This window comes from Phialemonium atrogriseum, assembly GCF_030411735.1.
Source record: "Phialemonium atrogriseum strain 8032-3 unplaced genomic scaffold QBC33scaffold_4, whole genome shotgun sequence".
Taxonomy (NCBI): Eukaryota; Fungi; Ascomycota; class Sordariomycetes; order Cephalothecales; family Cephalothecaceae; genus Phialemonium; species Phialemonium atrogriseum.
In genome coordinates, this window is record NW_026848141.1 from 1,044,571 (window position 1) to 1,070,592 (window position 26,022).

The window sequence follows — 26,022 nt, forward strand, 5'->3', positions numbered from 1 at the left end:
ATCGCCCCCGTGCATGTCCCGGGGACACCACACCACCTCCTTCCCACTCCCTCGCCGCCCCCACTTCACAGCCTCACTCGCTTCACAGCTCCTCGCGCACCAGCTCCGCGACAGTCTCCGCGGCAGCCACCGCGGCGGCAGCGGCGGTCGACTGCGCGGCGAGCGCGTGGGCGAGCGTGCGTGCGGCGGCGTCCTTGGCGTCGGCTGCGTCGCCGTGGGCGTAGAACCAGGCCCGGTCGAGGATGAAGGACACGTGGCCGGGGAGGTACAGGATCGTCGCGATGAAGGTCAGGCTGACGAGGAGGAAGAGGACCGAGTCTGTTTTCGGGGAAAGGGGGGGTACCTGGTTAGCATAGAAGGTGGGTGAGGGTTTTCCTTTGCGGGAGGGGGGTGGGGGGGTTTGGGAGAGTTTGACGGGGGAGGACGTACAGAAGATGAACTTCTCAAGAGGGGTAAAAATGTAGACGCTGAATGTCACTTCCAACTGGTAGATCTTCAACTTCAACCATTTGGTAAAGGAGTCGAGGGGAGACATGGTGGAAACTGGCGATTCTAGAGACTCCTTGGATTGCGCTCCGAGGTGGGTAGCCTTAGTCTTTGGGCTGATTCTTGATCGACGAGTTGTGCGGTATGTAACCCTGGCGTGAAGTTGATGCACCAGTCGAGGGTCCGTATGTGATGTTGAGAGGCTTCTTGTTACGTCGGCTGGGACGGAGAGAGTCAGTCTCGAGGCGTCGGTCCACCTCGAAATTATGGTTCGGGGCGCACGGCCTGCGCCTACTCGCGCCGAGATTTGAGATTGGCTCGGGAAAATCGGGCACTTGATGAATGATTGGCCAATCATGATGGAGTTTCCCAGTAACAAGGGCCTAAAGGCACGGCTCACCACCATTTCGAGCCGTTGCGTGACAACTTCTAGAGACATGCCTTTATAGCAGCAATGCTCCGAGCCGTCGGTGTTGCGAGGTTACGAAATGGCACTACCCGGTTCGGCCTCCACCCTTTGGGGGCCGTCGCGCCGTTCGCGACGAGCGGCGCCTGTCCGCTGAAGCAGATGCCGCCCAGGCCAAAGCCGCCGCCGGAGGAGGAGATCCAGGAGTCCTTCCTGAGGGGCAGCGGCCCAGGAGGGCAGAAGATTGTATGGTTTACCCACTTGTCATGTTTCCCAGCTTTCCGATATCGCCAGAACCGTCCTGATTAACCCCGATGTCTCCGCGACAGAACAAAACTAGCTCGGCCGTCCAGCTCAAGCATGTCCCGACGGGTATCGTGGTCAAGTCTCAGGCGACCAGATCGAGGGACCAGAACCGGAAGATTGCACGAGAGCTTCTGGCTGCGAGGCTCGACGACATGCAAAATGGCGACCAGAGCCGGTCGGCCATAATGGCAGAAATCAAGAAGAAGAAGGCGGCGAGCGCGTCCAAAAAGACTAGGAGGAAATACCGGAAGATTGAAGATGAGAAGGCCGGTAGCATGACCGAAGATCAGGCCTCTTGACTCCCAAACCGTGACAACGGGCCGCGGTCATTCAAGGCAACCATGCTCTGAGAAGTACATGCTCCTGCCACCAATGTGCGAAGACGTTTGAAAGGCAGTAAACCTGGGGCTCGGACGGAAAGCCCTCGGGTTGTACGAGCTATTCCTGGGAGGAGAAAGCTACTTGTCACTTGGAGCGGTCACAAAACTACGGCAAATATGGGAAGCAGGGCATTCCGCAGTAGTTAGTGGGAGAAGGTGTAAAGTTTATGATGATCAACCTCGTGATAGTTGTCCATATCCCTACCCTATACGCAATCGCGGCCACCCCCGCACCCTCCTAGGAAAACAAAGGCCTTCATCTTTTGCAATCAGAGAAAACACGCCCCCTCCATCCCCGGCCAGGATCAAAACTTTTCAATATGAGACTGGTTCGAGATAAATGCGAGACATCGACGGGGTCTGCATTGTGGCTGATCTTATCAGATGCGGTGTAGGGCTCGAGAGAAACTCGTCAACGTGGTGACGAGGAGCTTAGAAGCACTTGCGGTGCACGATTGAAGGGCCGCTCTCATCGTACTCCTGCTTCGAGATCCACATCTGCTGGAAGGTGGACAGGGAAGCCAGGATGGAACCACCGATCCAGACAGAGTACTTCCGCTCAGGAGGAGCGATGATCTTGACCTTCATGGAAGAAGGAGCAAGAGAAGTGATCTCCTTCTGCATACGGTCCGAGAGACCAGGGTACATGGTGGTACCACCAGACTGGAAAGGAGGTTAGCATCTTGCCACTTGAAATTCAAGAGAACGGGGAGCATTGGGTTGGCAGGAGGACTGGGGGAGAATTTGACTTACCATGACGATGTTGCCGTAGAGATCCTTTCGGACGTCGACGTCGCACTTCATGATGGAGTTGAAGGTAGTAACGTGGATGCCACCGCTCTCAAGACCCAGGACCGAAGGCTGGAACAGAGCCTCGGGGGCACGGAAGCGCTCGTTGCCAATGGTGATGACCTGGCCGTCAGGAAGCTCATACGACTTCTCCAAGCTGGAGCTCTGGGAAGCAGTCTGGATCTCCTGCTCAAAGTCCAGGGCAACGTAGCAGAGCTTCTCCTTGATGTCACGGACGATTTCTCGCTCGGCAGTGGTGGAGAAAGTGTAGCCACGCTCAGCCAGGATCTTCATGAGGTAGTCGGTCAAGTCACGGCCAGCCATGTCGACACGGGCAATGGCGTGGGGAAGAGCGAAACCCTCATAGATGGGGACGACGTGGGTGACACCGTCACCGGAGTCGAGAACGATACCAGTGGTGCGACCAGATGCGTACAGCGACAGGACGGCCTGGATGGAGACGTAGAAGGCCGGGGCATTGAAGGTCTCGAAGACGATCTGCGTCATCTTCTCACGGTTGCTCTTGGGGTTGATGGGAGCCTCGGTCAACAGAACCGGGTGTTCCTCGGGAGCAACACGGAGCTCGTTGTAGAAGGTGTGGTGCCAGATCTTCTCCATATCGTCCCAGTTGGTGACAACACCGTGCTCGATGGGGTATCGGAGGGTGAGGATACCACGCTTGGACTGTGCCTCATCGCCGACATACGAGTCCTTCTGGCCCATACCGATCATGATGCTACAAGCCATGTCAGCCTCCCATCAGGCGATTTACCGCTATTTTGCCCGCAAGTTGGGATGTACTAACCCATGGTGACGAGGACGCCCGACAATAGATGCTGGTTGAGATGTCAGGGGTTTTCATTACGGCTTATCACTGAGAACTCGCCCCGAGTTTTGGGGGGGGGGGGGGGGGCGGAGTATTTTCGGGGTGGTTGGACTTACGGAAGACAGCTCGCGGAGCATCGTCACCAGCAAACCCGGCCTTGCACATGCCCGAACTATATCCAAGTTAGAAGAATGGACATGATTTTGATTAAATCAAGATATCGTGTGTTGTGTGGAGGCTGTGACAGTTGGGAGTCGGCGACCCGCAAACTGCTAGCAGGAGCGGGGGAAGGTCGGTGAGATTGAAATCCGAGGGAAGCTTACCCATTGTCGATAACGAGGGCAGCAACTTCTTCTGTACATCGGGAAATCAATCAGCGACTACTCATCCGAGAAAAATTTTGGTCATGGAGTGCGCTGGGTCCGAAGGGGCATTCAGAAGTCAGATGGGAGGCAAATATGCAACATACCCTCCATGGTGATTGATGGATTATGGAGTGTTGGAGAAACGGATCAAGATAAGATCGAGAAAAAAAGGAATATGAGTGAGAAGATTAATGGCAAACTCGGCGCGATTCCCAGATCGAGCGAGTGAGTGTCGGCAGAGGAGTGCGGAGGCACAAAATTTTGGTGGTGGAGGTGATGATGGGGAGAGAGTGGAAAAGGAGAGGTGGATTTATGGTCAAGGTCAGAGCTGGGGTTGACGTTGGAAGAGGGTGCGGGTGCAGTGGTTGTTGAGGAGGAAAGCCGGGTCGGTGCGACGATGTCACAATAGGCCGGAATTGTGGGAACAGTGGGTAGGCGAGACCGCCTATTTAGGCCAGAAACAAGGGATCCTCTTGCCCTGTCCCTTTAACACTTTCTTTCTGCACAGAAAATGAGAGGTTGGGTGGGGGGAACTGGCCAAGCTGTGGCCACTGCGTCGTAACTCACAGTGGCTGGAGCTGCCGGACCCCTGGGGAACTTGTCGGGCTGACCTCTTGGCAAAGCAAGGCAATAGCATATCTCTAGGCTCACATATTTTTCACTCTGAGGCAGCAACATTGTCAAGCATCATGCAACCATCACACACCAACTGTATGCGCCTGACTGTGATGTGGCGGCACTTGGATAAAGGATGCCTTCTACCTTGAGTGGTTTATTTGCACAGTATCAAAGTCAGCTCCTGCTGACGTAGGCCCCGACTCGCAAGCTGTCATCATGTTGGACACATAGTAGCTGCCAAGCAGGCAGTCGAATTCTTCAGCACCATAGTCTCCCATATGCGTCCTCCAATATGTTTGAGGTTTCTTATCATGCTTTAAGATCGGACACAGACCACATCCCGCAATGGATGGCATGTCTAGGTACCTATATGACAGATAGATGGATATTAATACCGCCTTGGTGGCAAGCTGGTATATTTTCGATGCAGCTGACTGCAAGCTAGCCTTGACGATGCATCCAGCCAGGTTTACACATAAACAGAAGCCCATCTATACACAGGAATGTTCAGCTTCGACATGGAAACTGTGCATACCTTGGACCCGTGGTCTTGGATACAGCAACAATAATCCGGTTCCCCTTCCCTCCTATCGACCTTCATCTCCAGCTATTAATTGGCGCCTTACGGATATTTCCTGTCCAAACAGAACCAAGACAAAAAGAGCAACAATGAGGGGCAGGTGGGGCAGCGTGGAGGGGCAAGAAGAGCACAGACCATTCCTTGGGATGGCACGTGGCGCGGGATCACAGGACCAGAAAGACCCAAGAGGGACTCGAGGATATCATGATTCTGCGAGGATTCAGCTAATGTCGTGGGCTGCCATTACTTAAACATGAAGAACTTAAAGATAAATATACTAATAACATTACAAGAGCATGAAACTCTCTGAAAGCAGACTGGGGAGCAACAGCTACCACAGGTAGAGGGTGGTTAGGAAGCCGTTTATCACGTGCGCAGCTTTCTAAGCCACTTTCGAGATGGAATTTGGAATTTTCCCGAACATTCGCGACGTTGCATTCGCTGAGAAGCATGCTAGATACCAAAACTGCAGGTCAAATAAGTAATTGTGAGATACCTAGATTTTACCAATGCACTCTCCAAGACCGTAAACTACCAAAACCCACCCAAATCAACAACACCAAGAGGCACACAGTTTCCACGACCTCCCCAAAACCGGCATCATGGACCGGGGCATGAGCGAGCTCCTCAAATGGAGCATCGAGAACACCGCGGCGGCCAACGGCACAGCCCCCAACGAAGGCTCTGAAGAAGCTCCAGCACCGGAGCGAACCCTCAACCGAGAGGCCCTAGCCGCGCTGATGGGCGGCCCGAGCGACGCCGAGCTGATGCGGGCCGCCATGTCGGTCATCACCGACACGGACCCGTCCATCAGCCTGGAGAACAAGATGATAGCCTTCGACAACTTCGAGCAGCTGATCGAGAGCCTCGACAACGCCAACAACCTTGGCCCGCTGTCCCTGTGGGCGCCCCTGATCCTGCTCCTCGAGCACGACGAGCGCGACCTGCGCCGCATGGCCGCCTGGTGCGTCGGCACCGCCGTCCAGAACAACAGCCCCAGCCAGGAGCGCCTGCTGGCCATGGGCGGCATCCCGCCCCTCGTCCGCCTCGCCGTCGCCGCCGACCACGCCGCCGACCCGGACTCGGAGCCCGTGCGCAGGAAGGCCGTCTACGCCCTCAGCTCCGCCGTGCGCAACTACCAGCCCGCCATGGACGCCGCCGCCGAGGAGCTCGCGAGGCACGGCGCCCACAGCGGCGAGAAGGTCGACGCCACCAACATGGATGCCGTCGACGAGATCATCGAGAGGTTGAGGGAGCGGCGGCCGGCTACTGCTGCTGCTGCTACGGCGCCGGTATGAGTTTTCCGTTTTCCTGCTTGGAAAGAGAGAGGGGGAGGTTGCATACTTGCATACTTGCATGTTGGGCGTTCATGGTTCGGGCAAGGGGAGGGGGCGCATCTTCCTTGGGACATAGACGGCTCGCGATGGGATACGGAAAACGGGGAAAGAAGAAGATTCGGGCATGATTACCCTTCGATATGCTTGATTGTACATGGTTCTTGTGATGAGGAAGGGTATCTACCCTCGTTCTAGACGTTGTCTTATTCGGTATACAATATATGGTACAGTTATGTGCCGTGGTTCAGACAGCTTCCTCTCCTAATTCCGCAGCTCGCCATGGAACGGTATCCCCATCCCCTGGAGCAGCAACCTGGCCTGCCTGTCGGACGTGGCGGTAGTCTTTACGAAAACTCGGCATCCAGGCAACATCTATTTTGTGTTGGTCAGTATTGGAGAGAAAGGGGTAGGTTGGGGCGGTTTTGATGGCGAGGGGAGTTACCTTCGACGGATACATCTATGGCAACGTTAGCATGAGTAGAATTACACCATATTGTCAAGAACACTCACATTGTAATTGACCTCAATCTCTGGAAACAACGCCATGTCCTCGGGATTGAAGCCCCAGGAGAGGTTCCCCGAGCTGTCTCCGGTGCTCCCTAAAACAGTGTCAGCCAAACGAGGACAAACGAGGACAACAACCATGTATTTATCCCCCCGCCCAGCCGCACTTACCGCTGATGCCCTTCCACTCCTTGATCCTGGGGAAGACGAGGTGTATGCACCGGTCCAAGAACTCGTACGCCGCGTTCCCGTGGACCGTCGCCTTGACGCCGACCTTCTTGCCCTTCTGGACGCCCCACTGCGCCACGTTCGTCCTCTGCTTTGTGATCTCGGGAGTCGTCCCCGTGATGGCCATGAGCATCGTGCGCGCGACGAGCAGGTGGTCCTCCTCCTTCGCCGCCCGGGGCACGTACGTCGCCAGGGTGACCTCCTTGATCTCGGGGATGTGCTGGAACGTGATGTCCCTCTCGAGGGGCCGCAGGACCGCGTTTCCGCGCGGCCCCCGCCTTGCGCGGTTCTTGTGGTACGGCGACGAGTCGTCCCACCCGCGCAGCCGCTCGGCCGCCTCGGCCTGCTCCGTGCCCGGCGGCTTGTGGAGGTACGCGAGCGTCATCATGTCCGGGGCGACGGTCGACTGGAAGGTCTGCTTCAGCCTCGGCAGGTTGAATGGGCCGGGGACGAAGTCTCGCGCGACGGGGTCGGAGGACGGCGGCGACTGGACGGGATGCAGTGGGCCGCGATTGTACTTCGGGGGATGGTACTGGTATCTGGAGCGACCGCGATGTTAGATAACAGGCCGATCTCAATCGGACGTCCTGCCTCCTTCATACCTGCTGCTAGGGAGGTTGCGATTCCTCTGCGCCGTACGTTTCCATGGCTTGTAGGCTTCCTTCGTCTCTGGGCTAGGCTCCGCGGCCCCCAGACTAGAGTCGATCTCCAATTCGGCGAGATCTGCTGCTTGTGACGAAGCTTCAGCAGCACCTGTCGAGGCGCTTCTCCGGAAACATATTTGCGATGCTTGTCGCGAGAACTGGAAGGCCGGAAGGCCTCTAAGCGCCCGGGGTGCTTTGCACAATCCAGCCATTGCAGGGCGAGTTAGATACTGGTCAATGGCAAACTGATGACTTCCCTAGTCAAGTTCCAGATCCCTTCATGGTAAATTTTCTGGACACGCACAGACCAGCAGTTTACCCATACAACCCTAACCCTCAATCTCTACCCCTATCCTGCGTCCTGACCACCTCACCTTGACTAGTAACCTTGACTATAGCCTCCTCCCCCAGGTAGTACAATTTATACTACCAGCATTCCCTAGTTCATTACGATGGGATACACCAAGAACAACGGTTTTTATGGTACAATATGCATACATTAATTAGGTTGTAGGTCTACTTATCTAAAACGACAAAAACGCCTTTGTAATGCATGCGTGTCCGATGAACAAGGTCTGGCTGGGTCGCTGCAAAAGCCGTTAGATCTCGTAAAGTCATGAGTGAACTGGAACAAGAGTTGTCTTCAACAGCAATGCCGATCCGGGATCTGGTAAGCAGGTTGCCAGAGACATGAGCTTGGTCGATGATCCCCACGAGATGCCCGTCCCTCGTCACTCTCCGTCGATATGTTTCCCCATCCGGCAGAAACAACATATATTCCCCTCCTCCGCCGCATTATCGGCAAGAATAGCCATTGCGGGTCTCACCACTAGGCCCGCCCAAGCCCTTAAGCGCCAGTAATGGCCCCCCATCGGTGGCGCAGGCCGTTGGCCCATCTGGCATAGAGCACGTCCGAAAGCTGCTGGCAGTGCTCCATCCCGGGAACCGCGTCCCGGCCGGGATACTGCGCCTCGAGGGCCATCTTCTCGCGATCCCGCTCCCTCTCGACCGACCTTTCAAGTCCGCTGCCGTCCGGCGCAAAGCTCCCCTGGCGTTTCCGATGGCTTCGCAGGTGCGGGTTGGCCGTGCTGAGCACGAGCTTTGTCGGACTCAGCGCAGACGGTGCTGCTGCTGCCTGGCTCTTGATCACGACAGTTCCCTGCGGTGTACCATCCAGGGGTGTCTTCGACAAAGTCGACGGCAGCTGCCTCAGAAAGGCGCCGTTGAGCTTCTTATCCTGAGAGACGGCTGCGACAAGGTTCTGGAGCAAGTGATAGCTGCCTTCAGGATCCACCGAATCCAGAAGGGCAAAGGCATCTGTGAGGTTCGCCAGGGCCTCACGCTTCTGGGAAGCAGCAGTCTGTGCGTGAAGCTCGACGAGAGTAGGCTCGAGGGCTTTATTATACAGCCGACGGCCGAGCAGGGCTTCTTTGCTTGTCGGCTCCACGGGACTAGCCATGACAGATAGCGGGCGGTTCTCCTTGGTATTGGAGTCGTCGCAAGTGCCTCCCAGTTGTCCCGTGGTAGAGCTGTCAGATGGCACTCGGCGAAAGAGCCTCATAGTAGAGCCCGAGTTTCCAAACGACATGTCGGGCTGCAGTGGGCGCTTCGGACCGATGGAGGATCGCGACGGTGACCCGGTCGAGGCGTGACGAATGGAGCTCTGCAGTGCCCTAGATGATGGCTGGCGTCGGACCGTGGATTTTCGGACGGTGCCAGGGGTCGATGGCTGCAGCGGGCCGTCCTTGACATCGAGCTTCCGCATTGCATCCTCGACCGAAAATATCGATGACGGCTTCCTCGACTTGATGGTACCCCTCTTCGGAACAACCGACTTGACCGTGTCAAACACCCACTCGTCCGCCTCATCCTTCGGGGAGATGTTATGTAGCGTCTCTTGATAGAAGACTGGGTGCTTCGCTCGGTTCTGGTTCGCATCCCACATTTGCTTGCGCTCAATGAGCTCTTGCAGTGCTTCCACCTTTCCAGCTGACCGTATAAATTTGCTCCTCAGCAGATCCTTTGCCGACGGCCTGCGATCGGCATCCTTCACCAAGCATTGGGCAACAAAGTCCCTGAACTCCCTGCTGAAGTTTCCTTCCAGCCGGGGTGGAGGGTTCTTCGGGATTTGGAACAAGACCTTCATCGGATGCGTGTTCGCATGCGGCGGCTCGCCCAGCGCCAACTCGATGGCTGTGATCCCCAGCGACCAGATGTCGGCCTTGAAGTCGTACCCGGCCTGCTGTATGACCTCCGGGGCCATCCAGAATGGGGTTCCGACGAAAGTGTTACGCTGCGATTTGATGTTCGTCAATTGGGCCGCGACGCCGAAGTCGGCCAGTTTGACCTTGCCCGTCTCGGAGAGCAACACGTTTGCCGCCTTGATATCCCGATGAATCTTCCCCTCGGCATGTAGGTACTCGAGTCCGCGGAGTAATTCCCGACAGATGACGGCGATGTGCCCCTCGTTGAAGTTGCCGGGTTTCAACTAGATCCCCGTAAGCATGTGAGACAACCGTTAGTAGACTAGGAATAGTTACCAGGTCGAGGCAGGAGCCGCCTCCGAGAAACTCCATGACAATCCATAGCTTGTGTCCTCGCAAGAAGCTTGCCTTGTACTGGGTCACGAAGGAGCTGGCACAGGTGCTTAGCACAGAGATCTCCTGTTGGATTTCTTGGATGTCGTCTTCGCTCGATTCGAGGTCGATCTGTAAGTGGCCCTTCTGTTAGTCTAGTGCCTCATATGTATTACTTGGGGCCCACATCGGTGGACTTACATGCTTGATAGCAACAGTCTCTCCAGTTGCTTTATCAATTGCTTTGTAGACAACCCCAAAGCTGCCACCTGCGAGGTGAGGGTTGGTTAGGGAATCCTGTTTGTGTGATGCAGACTCATAGACGTAGAGCACTTACGGCCAAGCTCCTCCAGTACTTGGTAGTGGCTGGCTACACCTTCGTCTGCCATGCTGATGCGTCTTCAAGCGCTGGGGCGTTTCCTGCCTGCCTGCCAACAGGAAGAGTGGGAAATGGGGATGAGTATGCGACGGCAGACAGCTAGCCCTCGAAGGCGCAACAAGAGGAATTAAGGGATTCGGGGAAGTGGAAATACAGGTCAGATTGACTGTGAAATCTGGGTCTAAATGGAATGGGCTTCTTTTTGGCAATGGGGTTGTTAATCCAACCTTACTCGTTGCTGGGAGCTGGTTGTCAAGGTGCGAAGAAGCTTGGGCCCTTTGTTTACCCCAAAAAGCGTCGCTGGTTGCCCGGGCGCCCCAAACCAGTCCCGATAAGTACATTTCCGGCGGGGCACATCTCCGTACTTGACAGGGTTCAACGTATTAGATGGACTATGCCAGCACTTTTCGTCGGAGAGAGGCACGCCACCTCGAGGAGAGAAATTGGGACACAGAAGCTGGGTTCCAGGTGTCAGGATGACCACGGAGGAGATAGAACATAGAATGAAAAGACATCTAGGTTCGCCATGCATGCGCCATGTCGGTCAGAGCACACCCACTGCCGCTGAGGTTGTAGCGCAGCGCCGATTTGTGCAGCTACGTAACGCCGGCATGTCAGCGGCAACCAGGTACTACTTAGTAGGCAGGCAGGCAGGTATCTAGCCGCTTTATTATTAGTTCCTGAAACTTCGCATTAGCCGAATCTGGCCATCATCTTGAACGTTCCCCCGTCACTTCATTCATCAAGCGCATATCGTGGCGACTAATCAGCACAGCTAGCCTCTCATCTTCTTGTATGTCCTCAAATATTGACCGTCGCGAAATGCAACCCATTTTCTAAATACGCCAACTGGCATTCACGATGCCTTCAAGACGGAAGGCGACCGCTGCTACCTCAACTTCATAACTAACAACGCCGCGCAGCGTTAGTCGTAGACTTGGCCTCGGGGTACTTCCAGCCTAAGGGGAATCGAGACTTTACCACCCTCCCGCTAAGGCCTGGCTACCACAATAGGCCGACGACAAGATCATCATCTTTTCAGACATGCGTATGCCCTGGAAACTTACGCAAAGAAGTTGATGAAGCCGTACCTTTACGGTGGCACCAGCAATGCGGAGCCAGGAGATCCTAGAGTAACTCAGAAATTCACCAGCAATTCACTACCTACCTTCTAGAGAGCTTCAACGCCTTCTTGTACTCACATATGTCCAAGGATACCGTGGAGATGGTTCTTCGCGTCTAAAGTGTTGAAAATATTATGCAGTTAGATTATGAAATGCAAGAAGCGTAAAGTACTTTCAATTTTAGTGTGTCTTGGTGGGGTTCCCAGGTACCCTTGGATTTTGCAAATACTGTGGTAGATGTCCCTGACGTTGGTGCCGCAAGGCCCCACCCAACTCAGAAGTCGATTTTTAGACCTGACGAGTTGCCCATAGCCACTTGATTTTTTCTGCCGCTTGCGTAGCTAGATACTATATTACAATCATTAGCGAAATGACTGTCAATCAACCCGATTGGCACAATTGGTTAGCGCGATAGACTTTTAATCTATAGGTTATGAGTTCGAGTCTCATATCGGGTGTTACCTTTTTTTTATTTTTATTTTTTTAATCTCCTACCCAGGGACGAAGAATTGCACATAGGAAAAAGTTACAATAGAAACCACAAGTTTTCCCTCCAAAAGGGTTTTGCTGCGCGTGCCTAGGCAACATGTTCGTGCCTGGGGTCTGTGCGCTACAGGTGCCGCCGGGCCGCCAGGCCTTTTGACGGTTGTCCTGCCGCAGCCCAATTGAACGCCAGGCGCTGGGCCACCGGCCAGGCGATGGAATTGAACACTGCACTGGCGATAGAATTAAACGCTGAGCCAGCGATGGAATTGAATGTTGGGCGTTAGGCTACTAGCTAGGCGATTGAACTGAACACTGGTGGTGCACCACTTAACCTACATGTAGGCAATTGCGTTTAATTAATTGCCTAGGCAATGTTCAATTCAATCGCCTACGCAGCGTTCAATCCTGGCGTTTAATTCAATCGCCTGACGTTCAGTTCAATTGTCTAGCTGGTAGCGCCCGGTAGCCTAGCGCTGCCGACACAGCGTTTAACTCAACCGCCCACTCAGTCTTCAATTCAATCGCCCAACGTTCAATTCAACCACCAGCGCAGCATTCAATTCCATTGGCAGCGCAGCGTTCAATTCCATTGCCTAGCGTGTAAGTTGAGTGGTGGTGCCGTCAGAATTCCCGGCAGCCCGGCAGGCACTCGCAGCAAAAACCCTTCCAAAAATCGTAGCGTACATGATAGCGCATAGGTAATTACCAGCAGGAGCTACCTGCGGCTCCAGCGGCCTATAGAGGAGCGGGGGGCGGGTGGCGGGAAGGCTTTAGCATGGTGGATCTTAGAACGTTCAAGACCAAACGCACTGCTCATGGCCATCACTACGGATATACCCTCATTCTTGCTCTTTCAACCACTAGCTTGTATAGGTCGGTTGATATCTTTGCTTAGCCGGGCACTTGTCGAGAAATCGTCGAGGCTGGTTTTCCGTCCAGGTCTCGTCCTTACCTTCCAAGAAATCTACTAGCGAGTTCAATTTCTTGAAAGTCTGGCCCCCTCTGAACTTTACCCAGGCCTTCTTTCCCTCACCAGTTTCGTAGTCCTATACTCCATCAGGACCCCTAGACGCCGCGCAGGATCATCCACTTGACTCCCAGCCTTGACACATTGGTCAGGGTGCTCCGTACCTTCGTCGGTAAGGAAGCATTTGATAAAGATGGTCTTAGCATCGGCCTCCTTAGGTACAGGAAAGCTGATACCTCCGACGTATACCTTCTGATGCAGATGATGTGTATTCGATTGGACACAGTGAAACAAGCCTCCTTCCAGAAGACTTTTCCTGACTTCTGCGTTGATCCACCGACCCCCGACGGGACCAGTGCGCGGCGCTGGCACAAGCTGGTTGATGACGGGACCAGTGCGCGGCGCTGGCACAAGCTGGTTGACGACGGGATCAGTGCGCGGCGCTGGCACAAGCTGGTTGATGACGGGACCTGCTGAATTTGCTGATGGCAGGCTTGATTCGGTCGTGACCCCTAGTATCTCTAGCTCATAGGTGATTTGAGCAAGCCAGGCCACACCTGACGTTGAGTTAACAAGTCGTGGTACGGGCTTTTATACACGACTGTATCATCCACACTCAGCTCAATGTTGTCAAGCAAAAACCCAATTCTTGGGACCCCTCTAAGATCCAAGATCTTTCTCGCCTTGTCTCGCTCAATGGCAAAAGACAATGGTGACCCATCGACCAGAATCCGGCCAACCTTTCGCACCGTGATAGTACCCCCGTGGAAAGTTTGGAACCCAACAGCTGAGTCGAGATCCGTTTCCTCGAGGTCCATAGCGGCCCTTTCCTCGCGCTTTCTCCTCTGTACCTCCAGCTGAGAGTTGCTTATCTTCTGCCGTATCAACAAGGAGGCGGCAGCGGCAATTGAATCTCCTGAAGCCAGAACGACTGCGGGATCTTTTCTTGTATATCGTCCTGCCCAACCGAGAAACTCATTCCATACTCGTCTAAGCGAAGGATTCTTCTCTCGATTTTTTCTCTCCTAACATATGCCCAGAGTTCACCTAATGATGCATTGCGAGAAGTCCTGCCCCTGTAGTAAGTCCTGCCTGTGTAGTGGCGGCTGAAGGTATCTGGAGCCCACTCTCTTCCAGCCAGCCAGAGGAAGAAGTCAATTCCTCCATCAAGCTGGAGGGCCTGTCCGGTTTTTTTGTCGTCAAACCGGTAGAATCCCCCTGTCGGATGAGGGACATGGACAATGATACGGCGCAAACCGTCCTCTTGAAAATCGAGATCAAAGTCCAGAGCAGCCTCCGGCATTCCCAAATCAATTCTCAAAGATGAAGTTTTGGCATGTAGAGTCTTCTTTAGGCTTTTTCGGGTGCATGCTGAACCCGTCACGACAAATGGTAGAGGCAAGATCTCTAGCAAATCGGCAGACAATTGGTCGCGCAGGCTGCGGAGCTTCTTATCCCATTGGCTGGTGTGGCAGTTGCCACCGAACGTCTCCTCGGCTCTCCAGTGCCAGTCGAACTCGAAAGTGAACTCTCCCTTCATCCCCTTCTCCACGAGCAACTTAATGGTCTTGCTTTCCGGATCCCACCAAGATCCGAGCACCAGCAGACCATCTTTCGTTTGCGTATGTAATATTATTCCCAGGGACGCGTCTGCAGGACCTCCAGGCGCGGCGAGTCTTTCTCGACTCGCTCCAGACAGCCCAACTTCCTTCGCGTATAATCTTTCGAGACGCTCCGTCAGTGTTTCGTTTAGTTGTGGGCCGCCTCCACCTGCGGCACGAGGGTCTTTGAGGAATCGGCCGAGTTGCTCAAACTGCTCATCAGTCAACTTATCTGCTGCTGCTTGAGCAAATAGTTTCGCAACTTTCGGGCAAGGATTGAAGTGTTGATCGTTGTGGACGTGCTTCTCATGGCAAGCTTGAAGCCATAGGAGACATTGCTCAGCTTTGGCTGCCATTTCCGTGGAAGAAACAACTCAAGTGGAAAAACCCAGAGTTTTTGGTCGAATGAAATGGACGATTTACATGTGAGGGACGCATGTTTGTGTTCCGCTGTGACAGGTTGCCCCGAGGAAGAGCCTCAGTCACTAGGCATACCCTGCCGTACAACAGTTGTGTAAATTGAACAAAGCACCTAGGTTTGTAGTAATTCATCGAGGCTAGACCAACTCGAAACTCTAACTAATCGCAACATCACTATAAAGCAAAAGGCTGGATTAGATGAAGCAAAGCCCTTTCACCCAAGATACATAGGTGCTTAATAAACCACGTTATGACGTCGCATCATGGCAGGTACATCCTCATTGGGCAAGTGGGGCTGCTCGCCCGTTGCCCTACCAACCGACTCGGGGTCTCAAGCTTGGGCCGCCAAAGATTCAGCGAATTGTCTTGGGCTTGACCGACAAATGCTTGTCGTCCAACTAACGACTCTATAGTCGACCATCTATTGCTTGGGTCTCGTCTTTGATCTGCTTTTGGAAATTTACTCTGTTTGCAGGATACAAGTGATACCGAGTCGTATATTGCCTAGACTGTGTTTTTTCCCGTCCTTCTGGGGTGCTGTCTGTCAATGCCTTGTGTGGGCCTCTTTTTATTTACAGCACCACCAACTCAATGCCCACGAGGAATTGGCCTGGCGCCCTCTTGAACGGCGAGAGCTCGAATATCACAACGGCTTGATTGAATCGCTTCTCGACTCGCAGACACTCGCTACTTTGTATACGTACGGCGCGTCAGATCCCATCGACATGGCCCTAGCACCACCGCCTCTCCCGACGCGGTTTCCGTGCTGGGTCAGAGCCGTATATTCCTGGGGAGGAGAGGTAAGTTCTTGTTTATTTGGCGCTGTTTCTGTGTCCCCCTTGTCTTGCAGAATGGCAGAGAATTGACGTGTCTTCAGTCCAAACGAGACCTGGGATTCGTCGAGGGCGACCTAATAGAATGTCTGAATGCCGGCGATGGTTCGTGGTGGACTGGCAGGCTATGGCGCGACAGGAGGATGATTGGAGTTTTCCCCTCCAATTTCGTCGAGGTCTTGCCCGAGAACTTCAGGCCGATGAGCAGGTCAACAAGCCCATTGCCGAACAGCAATACGCCGAGTCCGAAGAATACCCCCCAGAAATCCAGGACGTTTCGCAAACCATTCGAGGCGTATGCCAAGGCACCGCATTATACGACGGCCAAAGTTCCCGAGACCTACAAAGAGAGTCCTGTGAGGACAAGAAATAACTCGTCGATTTCGTTCAAGAATGCCCCCGAGGCAATTGATCGTGTCCCTTCTCCACCTCAGGTCCACGGTTATGGCTCGCGAGCACCGTCGCCTGCCCCCTCGTTTAACTACCAACAACAATACCGGCAGAGCGTCGAAGATCATCGACGCCAACAGCAGCAGCAACACCAACCGCCACACCAACCACCACAACAGAGGTACCAACAAAACATGGACGACCCTGATTCACCTCCCCCTCTACCTCCGCCACATCGCCACGCTCTCACCTCTAGGCACGGTTCCAATGCCTCGTATGACAATCGTGTACCCGAGCACATCTCCCGCCACAACTCGAATGCCTCGTACGACAATCGCGTACCGGAACATATGTCCCGCCACAACTCTGGTGCCTCGTACGACCACCGGTCAACGGGGTACCATACCCCCCGAATGCCATCGCCATCCCCGCCGTCTCCCGGCGCAGCAGAAGGATTAACACCGTCGCCACTTAGAGAGGCGATGGATGATGTGATGGAGCAATTGGACGCGCTGGGCGTCCCCCGCGAGACGGAATCGCCGGAACCGCCTTTCGACCCATGGTCGCCTGAGTCCTTTGACATGCTTCATCACAGCTCTCGTAAGAAACGAGAACACCTTCGGCCACAGACGTCGATGGGCATAGCTCAACATCCAGACGAGGGCTATGAGACATATAGTGGTAGCGGCAGTTCATCGAGAGATCAGACCCACCAGAGTGGCTATGTTGACAGAGAGCAGCCACTCCCTCAGCTAAGCAACTATGTCGAGCGTATGGAAACAAGGTTGAGGAGCATGCATCAACACAATTCCAGCGTTGTGGGCGTGGGCGTGGACGATGGCCCGCCGCCACCTCCGAAGAATTCTCTGTACGACAGGCCGAAGTCATCGATAGACGTGCACGGCCAACCCGAGAGAAAGCTACGGCACAAGAAATCGGCGTATGAAGTCGGGCGACAGATGCTCGGCCGGACCTTTACGAACAAGACAAATTCGACGAGCACTTCCTCCGGTAATCGCAGCACCACAACACAGAGTACTGATCGGAGCCTCATGAGCGGGACTTCGGCAGGAGGAATCAGCGCGACCAGTGCAAACAGTCTCGCACGAAAGAACCAGGGTAGGGCACAGAGCGCATTGGGCATGCGGGAACTAGATGTCGATCGACCCGAGACGCCCTTCACAGGAGTCACCTATCATAGCAGCCATGCATCTGGAGACCCACGGTCAAGATCACAAATAGGGTTTCACGACGATTCGATCAGCGGTTTAGGAGGCCTTGTCCAGCCGAGGGCGAAGAAGCAGAACTTCATCAAGAGGATCCTGGAATCTGCAAAGACCGGCGTGGCTAGCAGCCGCGGTAGTATCGCGACCGCTGGTGCAGGATCCATCAATCCATCATCCACGACTCGATCGGCCATGTCCAACAGCGTGACGGGTATATCGGGCGGCCACCCTGCGGCATTGCAGAACCGAGATGCTGCTAGAGACATGGGCCTGAATGGCGGTATCGATTGGGTCCAGGTGCGACGCGATGTGAATCGATCGAATTCGCTAAGCCGGAACGAGCGCCTTGAACGAAGAGACCGGTGTCAGATGTTGGATTACCCTGCCATCGAGCCGGTGGATGAGCTATACTCGAGCATCGACGGCGACGAGGGTGCGGATGGAATGCCCGTGCCCGAACCGACCAACTACTTCAACATCAACCTCAGCCAGGTGGATAAGAACTCACGTTTCGTAGCGAGTCTTCCGCCCATGACCACGGCGATAACATTGGCATCGACGTACGTCTGCCGCCCCTACCGCAGTGATGTGCAGCGGCTGCGAGCCATCTTCACGTGGGTGGCCGAGAAGATCTGCTGGGAGGAGGACTTTGAGGGCGAAATCGACACTCGGAGAGTGATCCAGACGAAACGGGCGTGCTGCGAGGAGTACGCCATGCTCGTCCTCGAAATGTGTGCCGCTGTGGGTCTGCAGTGCGAGATCGTCCGCGGTTATCTGAAGACGCCGGGGGAAATACCAGAGACGGGCATTATGCCCAGGTCTAACCACTGGTGGAACGCCGTCTTGGTCGACAACGAGTGGCGGATGATGGACTGCTGTCTGGCGAGCCCTTCGAATCCCCGCCGCGGACTGTACTCGAGCATGGGCAGCTCTACCGCCGATCCATGGTGGTTCCTCGCCCGGCCGACAGAGATATGCTGGACACACATACCCGAGCATCATGCCCAACAGCACATCTGCCCACCAGTCGCCCACGAGATTTTGCTGAACCTGCCCTGCGCGTGTCCCCCTTACTTCAAAAACGGCCTCGAAATGGCCGACTACAACACCTCGTTAACCCGGATCGAGGACCTAGAGATGGTCCACATCAAGTTCAACGTGCCACCCGACGTCGAGGTGGCCGCCGAGGTCGAAGTGCGCGCGTACACGCGAGATCCCGACGGGGACTTCTTCGAGTCGGGAGACGTGGTGCGGAAGCGCGCCCTCGCACAGGCAGAGTGGTTCGGCGGAGTAAAACGATACACTGTCAAGGCGCTGCTGCCAGGCGACGAGGGAACGGGCATCCTAAAGGTCTACGCCGGGAAGCGCGGCCTCATGCACAGCATCAAGGACATACCGCACCCGCTGGCCTTTGCGCTGCCCGTGATCCACTCGGGCGAGAACCCGGCGTACGAATTCGTCACGCGCCACCCGACGCCCCACGCCCAGCGCCACGACATCTACGTGGTGCAGCCGCAGTGCCAGCGCCTGGCCCTGAACAACACGTTCGTGTTCGTCATCCGCCAACACCCCAGCAGCGCGCTGGCAGCAGCAGCAGCAGGCGCCGCCGGGTCACCGATGACGCCGTCGTCCAACCCGGGCGGGGCCAGCCCGATCCCGTTTGTGCGGCCCGGCAGCGCCATGAGCATGACGAGCTCGAGCGCGGCGTGCTCGAACCCCAGCACGGCGACGAGCGGTAGTGGGAGCGGCGGCAAGAAGCCGGCCAAGCTGGCGGTGCAGACGCCCGGGGGCAAGATCCTGCGGCTGATGCGCAAGGAGGAGAGGAGGGGCGCGGCGATCGGCAACAGCGGCGGCGGGGGGGACGAGGAGGTCGGCGACGGGGGCACGTGGGAGACTATCATCAAGTGCTCCGAGCGCGGGGTTTGGCGCGGCCTGGTGCTGGCGGACCGTACGGCGAGGTGGTGCGTGTTTGCTGAGTGGGTGTGCGTCGGGTGATGCCCCTACTCATGGATTTGAGCCGGGCGGGCGGGCGAGGCAAGTCTTTGTGCGGCTAGACGTTTGAGAGAGGAGGTTTGGAGGGTGAAAAACGAAGAGAGGACCGGGATTTTTCAAGTATTGCTTGCTTTTTAATAACTGCCTGGCCAGGGGTGGCCCTTTTGGCAATTGCATATCACGGCCGGCGTTATCTTGAGGGGATCCGCCCTTCTATACTCTCGAAGGGGACTGGTCAGGGTTCTAGTTTTTGTTTGATGGCATTTGCTCGGAGGAGTTGATCAAGTTCTTGGCAGGGGAGGATGATGTATGAGTAACTCGCTGCGTTTTGCTTTGGGCGTGCTGTTTGGGGTTGTGTATTGTATACTATTCTCTATTTATTCTGCTTCGGTGGGATTCGCTGCATTCTACGCTGTCCCATTCTCTCCGTTGATTCCTCGGACTATTCCGTTTGACTTGGTCATGACAACTTCGTGACCGAGATCGAAATGCTTGAGAGATTCGTTGAGAATGTCCCAGCAGTCGACAGGTCAAAGTCATCAAGCTGTATCCGTATATAGTTGATTTACTATGTAGAAGGAACCTCTCTGATTGGTCCACCTCTGCATCAACCGGGCCTTGGTAAAGCGGCCCACCACAGAGCATTGTTGGATAGATGTGTGGATTGCATCATCTCATGCGGACATCACCCCAGATGCCAGTAATTCACGCTATCTTCGCTGCATTAGTTTCTGTCCCCCAGATCGGCTTATGGGTTATACGCAAGTAGTCTGGTGCATTTAATACCTCACTGATCACCCTTCTTCATTCCTCCATCATCCAATCCCCATCAAAACTCCACTTCCCATATATTCCCAGAACAAGCTTTCACCATGGTCAACCGCACCGCCAAACCGCCATCCATTGAGGTGACCGACCTGACCTACACGTTCCAGGACTACTCCACCGGCGTCTCCCACGTGTCGCTCTCGCTGCCGCCGCGGTCGCGCACGCTCCTGGTCGGCGCCAACGGGGCGGGCAAGACCACACTCCTGCGGCTGCTGGCGGGCAAGCGGCTGGCGCCGAGTGGGGCGATCCGCGTGTCCGGCGCGGACCCGTTCGCGGACGGCCTCGAGGGCGTCACCTACCTGGGTCTGGAGTGGGTGCTGAACGCCATCGTGCGCACCGACATCGGCGTCGACGAGCTGCTGCGGTCCGTGGGCGGCGACGCTTTCCCTGACCGCCGCGACGAGCTGGTCGCCGTGCTGGACGTCGACACGGCGTGGCGCATGCACGCCGTCTCGGACGGCGAGCGCCGCCGCGTCCAGCTCGCCATGGGCCTCCTGCGCCCCTGGTCCGTCCTGCTGCTCGACGAGATCACCGTCGACCTCGACGTGTGGAGCCGCGCGCAGTTCCTGGGCTGGCTGCGCCGCGAGACGGAGGTGCGCGAGTGCACCATCGTGTACGCCACGCACGTCCTCGACAACCTCGCGGGCTGGCCCACGCACCTCGTGCACATGCACCTCGGCACCGTCAAGGAGTGGGGGCCCGCCGGCGAGATGCTGGCCCGCGTCGACGGCGACGGCGCCCTCGCCGCCTCGGGGAACAGCCGCCTCGGTGAGCTGGTGCTGGCCTGGCTGAGGGACGACCTGCAGAAGAGGGGCCCGCGGAGCCAGAACAGGAGGGGGCCCGAGGGGAAGACGTACAGTTTCGGGTCGGGGCTGGGTGGCTATGGCCACGAGTCCAAGCAAAAGGGGTTGGAGCGGTTGGGGAAATGAGGGCCTGATGGGTTCAGCAACGGGTTATTCAACATTAGAAGCATTGGATTGGCGTTTCATCATGATACCCAGGCGGCATTTAACATGGCGTTGAGATCGGCCATTTAGAATGCAAATCTGAGTGACGTGGGCATCTGGGAGGTTCGTTTTCGAAAAAGAAGAAAAAAACGTCAGGTTTTTACTCTTGTCGCGCTCACCTCGCAGAAAGTCAACAGACTCCAATATGGCGGCTGGAAGTAGGGGACGCTGGTAGAGAAGTGCATGTATTCAACAGACGACTCCCAATGTCCTCAACATCAACTAGCCCTGCTCATTCCCTCTTCTCCGCCACCACAAGTCGAGTGTTCTGTTGCTCGCTACGGCTTGGAATGCATCAGGATCTTCATCGTATTGTACATCAAGTTGGAAACACCCCCGAACCCGTTCTGCTCGAGGTACCTCAGAACCCCGGACCTGTACTCCTGCCAGCTCAGGTCCAGCCCACCCCTATTCTTCAGGGCTGCCAGGGATTTCAGCGTCACGGGCCCTCCGTGGCGCTCGCGAAGGTCGCCGTCCATCTCGGCAAGGATCATGTCCTCCAGCTCCCGCACGTACGAGAGCGACTGCAGGCACAGCACCGGCGAGTGGGACACGCCGAACGCCGATGCCAGGGGGGTGTCGGGATCGACGCCGGCGAGGTAGGTCTGGAGAGACGTCACGACGGCGACGGGGATGCGGCAGCCCTGGGCGTTGACGTCGGTCGTGCCGAAGGCCTTGGACCGCCAGATGCAGTTGCACATGTCCATCAGGAAGCCGTTGAACGTCCTGACGCGCTCGCTCTCGGCGGGGCTGAGGTGCCTGCCCGACGACTGTGTCATGGCCATCTCCAGACCGCGCTTGTACGTCGCCACGGTGGCGCAGGCGCGCGAGACGACCGCGAGACAGTGGCTGAAGTGCAGGATGTACACAAGAGTAGGAGGGGGGATCGCGATAGTCAGGTGCTGCAGCAGACTCGGGACAATGGTGAGTGATGCTGTATAGTTGTAGAATTCAAGGATTGAGAGATGGGTCGATGCTGTGGGCGATGTCTGCGACAGGGTCAAGGTGAGCTGGTTGACATGCCCGACCAAATCTGATACCGATGAAACCTCTAGAGACGATACATCCTCAGCAGAGAGGAGAATGATCCTCCACCTGCGGAGTAATGCAGTGTAAAAGGAGAGCAGACGAAGCTGCGATTCGGCTGTGTTATCGAGTAGGCATGCCTCTAACGGTTGGAACGTCGTTCCGTATAGCTCTTTTGCTTGGTTGATTAGCGCCGTCGCAGAAGAAGAGAGTGAGGGAGGTCCAACTCACGGTCAAATCGCATCAGGGGGGTGTAAGACAGAACTTCCAACACAACATCCCTTTTGTCGGCACCGTCCCAAACTCTAAACAGCTCGCTGAATAGGGGAAGCAATGCCTCGGGGAGGGCCTGTCACGTCACGTCAGATTTAGCGCCGCGGAAGAGAATGGGGCGAGGCTCTACCTGTGTATTTGAGACGTAATCTTGGAGGACGTCGACCGTGTCTAGGAGCAACTCGGCGTCTGCATCTCCGTTTCTTACGTCCAAGATGCAAGCTGCCACCCAGTTGTTGACACGAGAATAGTCCTCGTGGTTGGCTCTCAAGGTCATGAGTTTCTGGAGAAGTGGATCTGCCAACACAGCTACTAGCTGGTTCGGCAATTCTATTTTCTCGAGGTTGAGCACGAAAGATTCGGCACTGTCAATTTCCTCTAGGGTTACGGAATCCTGGCATGGTCAGCTTGCAGAACGTACTGGGCGGGGAGTCTCAACATGCCTCTTGAGCGTGTAGCGTATGGACGGCAGGGATAGATGAGCCTCTTTGGCCTCTCATTTGCTTGCTCAGCAGGTGGTTCACCCGGAAAGCGTTCCGAGAGCCTCCTGGCTCTTGTCGGCTCCTCAGCAGATGCTCCGCCTGGATTTCATCCAGTCTCGATCGCCATTGGGGATCGGGGTGCTACTATTCAGTCAGCATCTGGGAAAGCTTAGAATATGGAGGAACCGGACCTTGAAGGCTGATGCCCTGCCCTTCGTCACTTCTCCGACGATAATCTCGGGATAGTAATTTTTGTAAACCCTCAGCAGGCCGGTTAATGATGCGTCACTACCAGTTTGTCGTGACAATGCAAGCCTAACTACAGGTCAGCGCAGTTCTCCGTAAAAGGGCAAGAAAGAACGGCCGAGTCAACCCACACAGCTTGAATCCTGAATGGCCGTACATGCTTGCGGCGAGTGACAAGGGCCAGCAAGTGGCACAATTGAGACCTATTCGGTCAGTACACGAAGTAACCAGGGTTATCGTTGATCGCTTGCCTTAACGCAGCCGTGTCAAGGAGGTTGAAAAGTACAGCATATGCCTGCGAGAGGAGTCCGGGCTCTTCGAGAACGTTATAAACCAAGACCAGCCACCTCAAGACTAGGGCCTGGATTGGCAGAGACGGTTTGAGCTCGCCATGGCCCAGGCAGCCTAACACGTTCAGAAGAGCCTCCTTGGGCACCTTGGTCGCTGGGTAGAGATTCCGAATAAGCGCCCCTCGAGTGGCCTGGTCTAAATGGCTAGGCCTCGTTATCAAGTTGATCAGTCGGGTCAGTTCGTCAGGGAGGGCTCCAGCCTCGTAGAGCGAAGAGGCCAAATCCTCTACAGTTGGCTTGATGCTCACTCCGCGACGCTTCGCGGGTACTTTGGACGCTTTCTCAGTGTGTCAGTCTGTCCCCTCAAAGGCAACTCAAAGCCTGCAACTTCTAAATCAATTCGGGTAGCTCACCTTCTTCAACGTCGTAAGTAAGAGATGCAACTGAAGAAGGCATCTTGTCTTGTTGGCGGCCGTCTCATGTGCCAAGGGTACCGCCTATGTAATATAATTACGGCTGTAGTTGCAACTCAATGCACGTGTTGATGTTGTGTCAATTACGGAGCCGGTAGACGGTGATGGTTGGCAACGCGACGCGTCTGTTCACCGTGCCGTGAAGTGGGGCAGATTTCCGGTGCCTCCTCCCGGACAGTCCCCCCACACCGTACACATTTACAAATATTTGTGGGTACCTACCTACCTACCTAATTTATGTAGGAGAGTACCTACCTAGATAGGACCTGGGATGGATGTGATGCCCAGTGGATGTTCCATACCGAGAACGTGTGTTCTCCTTCTAGGAAAGGTTCATGGTATCACTTCTCGGCCTCGCTCCTTCCACCTCTTCCTTCTCTACTTGCTCAATATCGCAATGGCTCTCCATAAGTTATACCTTCCAGGCCAGCGCCGTTAATATCCATTCTCCGTCCTCCTTGTTTGACATGAAATAGCATCATCGACACCCTGCGATGTTCCCGCGGATGTTCCCGCCTCTCAACTCCGGGTATAGCCCGCGCCCGTGTCTCGTGGATTAAATCATCTCCATGCTGAGCCCCTAAGACAGTCCTGACCCTGGGGGCGGCCTGAGCTGGGGGGGTCTGTTTTCCCGCGAACATGACCCGAAACGGCCGTCCTGCCCCCCTCCTCTCCAATAATGTACCACCACCTTCATTTTATCTCTGCATGCGGATGCTGTCACAGCAACAGTTCTGTGTAACAGTTCTCTTCCGTGCGCCGTCTCATGTCTGCAAAGTTGCGGGATATACAGCACGGCTCTTGCGCGGTCAGCTTTCGAGGGGGGCGGAAATCGCCCAATCTAGGCTCGTTTTCCAGCACCTCCAAGAACCAGATCGTTCCCTCTCGCCCTCGAACCGCAAGTCCTCAGGCTTATTTGTTTATTCCCAACGCTCAAGATCCCGAGGCCTATGATGCATGGCATCATAGCCTTCGACACAGTGCGTGAGGTGCATTTTTCCATACAACCTGAGTAGGTTGCTTTCAGATGCACACCTTGGACGGGACTTGGTTGGCATCTTGTCCAGCACATCCATCCATGGACCTTGAGAACCTATCTCCCTCCTCGTATCTTAGGAAGCGTGTATTATGCGCATCTAGTGCACCCCCTTAGTTTCGGGGTATTGGTCTATTGGTCGGCTGTTCAGCACCAGCATTCTCTTACATTTCCAGGCTGCTCCCACATCCCACATCTGTCCCCTAACATACGAAGACGAGAGTCAGTGCTCGCATCTATATTTGCCTTTTTGCCACCAGGGCTGCCATAGCCATCCACGAGACTGTTATATTATGGGAGCATCTGTCCAATTTGCAGCTTCCTCAATGCATCCTCCTACTCACCTCGACCCGAGTAGCTCATAACATAATCACAACTCTATATTGGCTCTCCTCTGATACTACTTCAGCCTTGACAACTGCCGGCACGGGTTGTCAGATCTCTTCATCTCCTGCCGCCGCCATTGGCTCTGCGGTCTCACTTTTCCGCCCCCCCGAACAGAAGCACACAAAAAAAGCAAGAATAGAAATTATCTCACACCTCTCAGAGCTCTCTGGACAAAACCTCTTCAACTCTGTACGTGTAATCGGGTGTGATTTTGCTTGGAAAGGTCGGTTTGGCCCCTGTCTGGTTTATGAGAACAAGAGTGCAATCTGATGCGACACAGCACTGCGCCAGACAGGACCATTTTCGAGAGGGAAATAATGCAATTGGTCTTATCCTGTTAAAGATGCGAATATCCTAGAACCTGACTTGAAGAGTGGTAGGAGGCCGCGGTAACCGTGCGGCCAGACGAAACGGTCACCGATAGGCTGAACCAGTCTTACGCATTGCCCACACTCCTACGTTGACTGATCACATTCAAAAAACACTCTCTAACTTTAACGCCTTTACTGAG

The 26,022-nt window shown here is 55.2% G+C and overlaps 10 protein-coding genes across 10 annotated transcripts; 4 read left to right on the plus strand and 6 right to left on the minus strand.

Annotated features, from left to right (window-relative positions):
• Positions 1-82: 82 nt before the first annotated feature.
• QBC33DRAFT_512339 (uncharacterized protein) lies at positions 83-535 on the minus strand (the record flags this gene model as incomplete). Its single annotated transcript, XM_060425902.1, has 2 exons — positions 83-318; positions 430-535. The coding sequence occupies 2 exons, from the start codon at positions 533-535 to the stop codon at positions 83-85; spliced, it is 342 nt and encodes a 113-aa protein (XP_060286813.1).
• Positions 536-871: 336 nt separating this feature from the next.
• Positions 872-1,821, plus strand: QBC33DRAFT_528641 (RF-1 domain-containing protein). Its single transcript, XM_060427069.1, has 2 exons — positions 872-1,138; positions 1,222-1,821. Exons 1-2 carry the CDS (start codon positions 941-943, stop codon positions 1,495-1,497), a joined length of 474 nt encoding a protein of 157 aa, XP_060286814.1. The 5' UTR covers positions 872-940; the 3' UTR covers positions 1,498-1,821.
• QBC33DRAFT_528643 (actin) lies at positions 1,722-3,685 on the minus strand. The gene is made up of 5 exons (XM_060427070.1): positions 3,517-3,685; positions 3,310-3,365; positions 3,173-3,203; positions 2,332-3,103; positions 1,722-2,241 (listed from the first exon to the last, which is right to left on the minus strand). The coding sequence occupies exons 2-5, from the start codon at positions 3,356-3,358 to the stop codon at positions 2,011-2,013; spliced, it is 1,083 nt and encodes a 360-aa protein (XP_060286815.1). The 5' UTR covers positions 3,359-3,365; positions 3,517-3,685; the 3' UTR covers positions 1,722-2,010.
• A 1,673-nt stretch (positions 3,686-5,358) lies between these two features.
• Positions 5,359-6,054, plus strand: QBC33DRAFT_556077 (putative hsp70 nucleotide exchange factor fes1 protein; the record flags this gene model as incomplete). Its single annotated transcript, XM_060429692.1, has 1 exon — positions 5,359-6,054. The coding sequence occupies one exon, from the start codon at positions 5,359-5,361 to the stop codon at positions 6,052-6,054; it is 696 nt and encodes a 231-aa protein (XP_060286816.1).
• Positions 6,055-6,224: 170 nt separating this feature from the next.
• QBC33DRAFT_528654 (ribosomal protein L5 domain-containing protein) lies at positions 6,225-7,724 on the minus strand. The gene is made up of 5 exons (XM_060427071.1): positions 7,428-7,724; positions 6,769-7,364; positions 6,604-6,692; positions 6,536-6,550; positions 6,225-6,465 (listed from the first exon to the last, which is right to left on the minus strand). Exons 1-5 carry the CDS (start codon positions 7,679-7,681, stop codon positions 6,355-6,357), a joined length of 1,065 nt encoding a protein of 354 aa, XP_060286817.1. The 5' UTR covers positions 7,682-7,724; the 3' UTR covers positions 6,225-6,354.
• Positions 7,725-7,998: 274 nt separating this feature from the next.
• QBC33DRAFT_275102 (Pkinase-domain-containing protein) lies at positions 7,999-10,537 on the minus strand. Its single transcript, XM_060423208.1, has 4 exons — positions 10,383-10,537; positions 10,247-10,314; positions 10,010-10,177; positions 7,999-9,957 (listed from the first exon to the last, which is right to left on the minus strand). Exons 1-4 carry the CDS (start codon positions 10,432-10,434, stop codon positions 8,317-8,319), a joined length of 1,929 nt encoding a protein of 642 aa, XP_060286818.1. The 5' UTR covers positions 10,435-10,537; the 3' UTR covers positions 7,999-8,316.
• Positions 10,538-12,444: 1,907 nt separating this feature from the next.
• QBC33DRAFT_617011 (uncharacterized protein) lies at positions 12,445-14,958 on the minus strand (the record flags this gene model as incomplete). Its single annotated transcript, XM_060432672.1, has 5 exons — positions 12,445-12,986; positions 13,166-13,558; positions 13,618-13,946; positions 14,129-14,612; positions 14,772-14,958. 5 exons carry the CDS (start codon positions 14,956-14,958, stop codon positions 12,895-12,897), a joined length of 1,485 nt encoding a protein of 494 aa, XP_060286819.1. The 3' UTR covers positions 12,445-12,894.
• A 395-nt stretch (positions 14,959-15,353) lies between these two features.
• QBC33DRAFT_275597 (uncharacterized protein) lies at positions 15,354-19,619 on the plus strand. The gene is made up of 2 exons (XM_060423211.1): positions 15,354-15,822; positions 15,900-19,619. Exons 1-2 carry the CDS (start codon positions 15,748-15,750, stop codon positions 19,464-19,466), a joined length of 3,642 nt encoding a protein of 1,213 aa, XP_060286820.1. The 5' UTR covers positions 15,354-15,747; the 3' UTR covers positions 19,467-19,619.
• Positions 19,620-20,122: 503 nt separating this feature from the next.
• QBC33DRAFT_275637 (P-loop containing nucleoside triphosphate hydrolase protein) lies at positions 20,123-21,398 on the plus strand. The gene has a single exon (XM_060423212.1). The coding sequence runs from the start codon at positions 20,336-20,338 to the stop codon at positions 21,218-21,220; it is 885 nt and encodes a 294-aa protein (XP_060286821.1). The 5' UTR covers positions 20,123-20,335; the 3' UTR covers positions 21,221-21,398.
• Positions 21,399-21,401: 3 nt separating this feature from the next.
• QBC33DRAFT_528667 (Mis6-domain-containing protein) lies at positions 21,402-24,248 on the minus strand. The gene is made up of 8 exons (XM_060427072.1): positions 24,029-24,248; positions 23,577-23,952; positions 23,457-23,528; positions 23,271-23,394; positions 23,041-23,220; positions 22,728-22,991; positions 22,556-22,673; positions 21,402-22,496 (listed from the first exon to the last, which is right to left on the minus strand). Exons 1-8 carry the CDS (start codon positions 24,069-24,071, stop codon positions 21,577-21,579), a joined length of 2,097 nt encoding a protein of 698 aa, XP_060286822.1. The 5' UTR covers positions 24,072-24,248; the 3' UTR covers positions 21,402-21,576.
• Positions 24,249-26,022: the final 1,774 nt, after the last annotated feature.

What these genes read in the sequence shown, in the direction of transcription:
- QBC33DRAFT_528641 (XM_060427069.1), top strand. Translation starts at nt 941, where the DNA reads ATGCTCCGAGCCGTCGGTGTTGCGAGGTTACGAAATGGCACTACCCGG. An exon ending in GCCCAGGAGGGCAGAAGATT is followed by an intron (nt 1,139 to 1,221) that starts GTATGGTTTACC and finishes TCTCCGCGACAG; the next exon opens with AACAAAACTAGCTCGGCCGT.
- QBC33DRAFT_528643 (XM_060427070.1), bottom strand. Translation starts at nt 3,358, where the DNA reads ATGTGCAAGGCCGGGTTTGCTGGTGACGATGCTCCGCGAGCTGTCTTC. An exon ending in TGCTCCGCGAGCTGTCTTCC is followed by an intron (nt 3,204 to 3,309) that starts GTAAGTCCAACC and finishes CATCTCAACCAG; the next exon opens with CATCTATTGTCGGGCGTCCT. An exon ending in GGGCGTCCTCGTCACCATGG is followed by an intron (nt 3,104 to 3,172) that starts GTTAGTACATCC and finishes CATGGCTTGTAG; the next exon opens with CATCATGATCGGTATGGGCC.
- QBC33DRAFT_528654 (XM_060427071.1), bottom strand. Translation starts at nt 7,681, where the DNA reads ATGGCTGGATTGTGCAAAGCACCCCGGGCGCTTAGAGGCCTTCCGGCC. An exon ending in CGCAACCTCCCTAGCAGCAG is followed by an intron (nt 7,365 to 7,427) that starts GTATGAAGGAGG and finishes CGGTCGCTCCAG; the next exon opens with ATACCAGTACCATCCCCCGA. An exon ending in GGAGTGGAAGGGCATCAGCG is followed by an intron (nt 6,693 to 6,768) that starts GTAAGTGCGGCT and finishes ACACTGTTTTAG; the next exon opens with GGAGCACCGGAGACAGCTCG.
- QBC33DRAFT_275102 (XM_060423208.1), bottom strand. Translation starts at nt 10,434, where the DNA reads ATGGCAGACGAAGGTGTAGCCAGCCACTACCAAGTACTGGAGGAGCTT. An exon ending in AGTACTGGAGGAGCTTGGCC is followed by an intron (nt 10,315 to 10,382) that starts GTAAGTGCTCTA and finishes CTCACCTCGCAG; the next exon opens with GTGGCAGCTTTGGGGTTGTC. An exon ending in AGACTGTTGCTATCAAGCAT is followed by an intron (nt 10,178 to 10,246) that starts GTAAGTCCACCG and finishes GGCCACTTACAG; the next exon opens with ATCGACCTCGAATCGAGCGA.
- QBC33DRAFT_275597 (XM_060423211.1), top strand. Translation starts at nt 15,748, where the DNA reads ATGGCCCTAGCACCACCGCCTCTCCCGACGCGGTTTCCGTGCTGGGTC. An exon ending in TATATTCCTGGGGAGGAGAG is followed by an intron (nt 15,823 to 15,899) that starts GTAAGTTCTTGT and finishes ACGTGTCTTCAG; the next exon opens with TCCAAACGAGACCTGGGATT.
- QBC33DRAFT_275637 (XM_060423212.1), top strand. Translation starts at nt 20,336, where the DNA reads ATGGTCAACCGCACCGCCAAACCGCCATCCATTGAGGTGACCGACCTG.
- QBC33DRAFT_528667 (XM_060427072.1), bottom strand. Translation starts at nt 24,071, where the DNA reads ATGCCTTCTTCAGTTGCATCTCTTACTTACGACGTTGAAGAAG. An exon ending in TACTTACGACGTTGAAGAAG is followed by an intron (nt 23,953 to 24,028) that starts GTGAGCTACCCG and finishes ACACTGAGAAAG; the next exon opens with CGTCCAAAGTACCCGCGAAG. An exon ending in CCCCCTGATGCGATTTGACC is followed by an intron (nt 22,497 to 22,555) that starts GTGAGTTGGACC and finishes ACCAAGCAAAAG; the next exon opens with AGCTATACGGAACGACGTTC.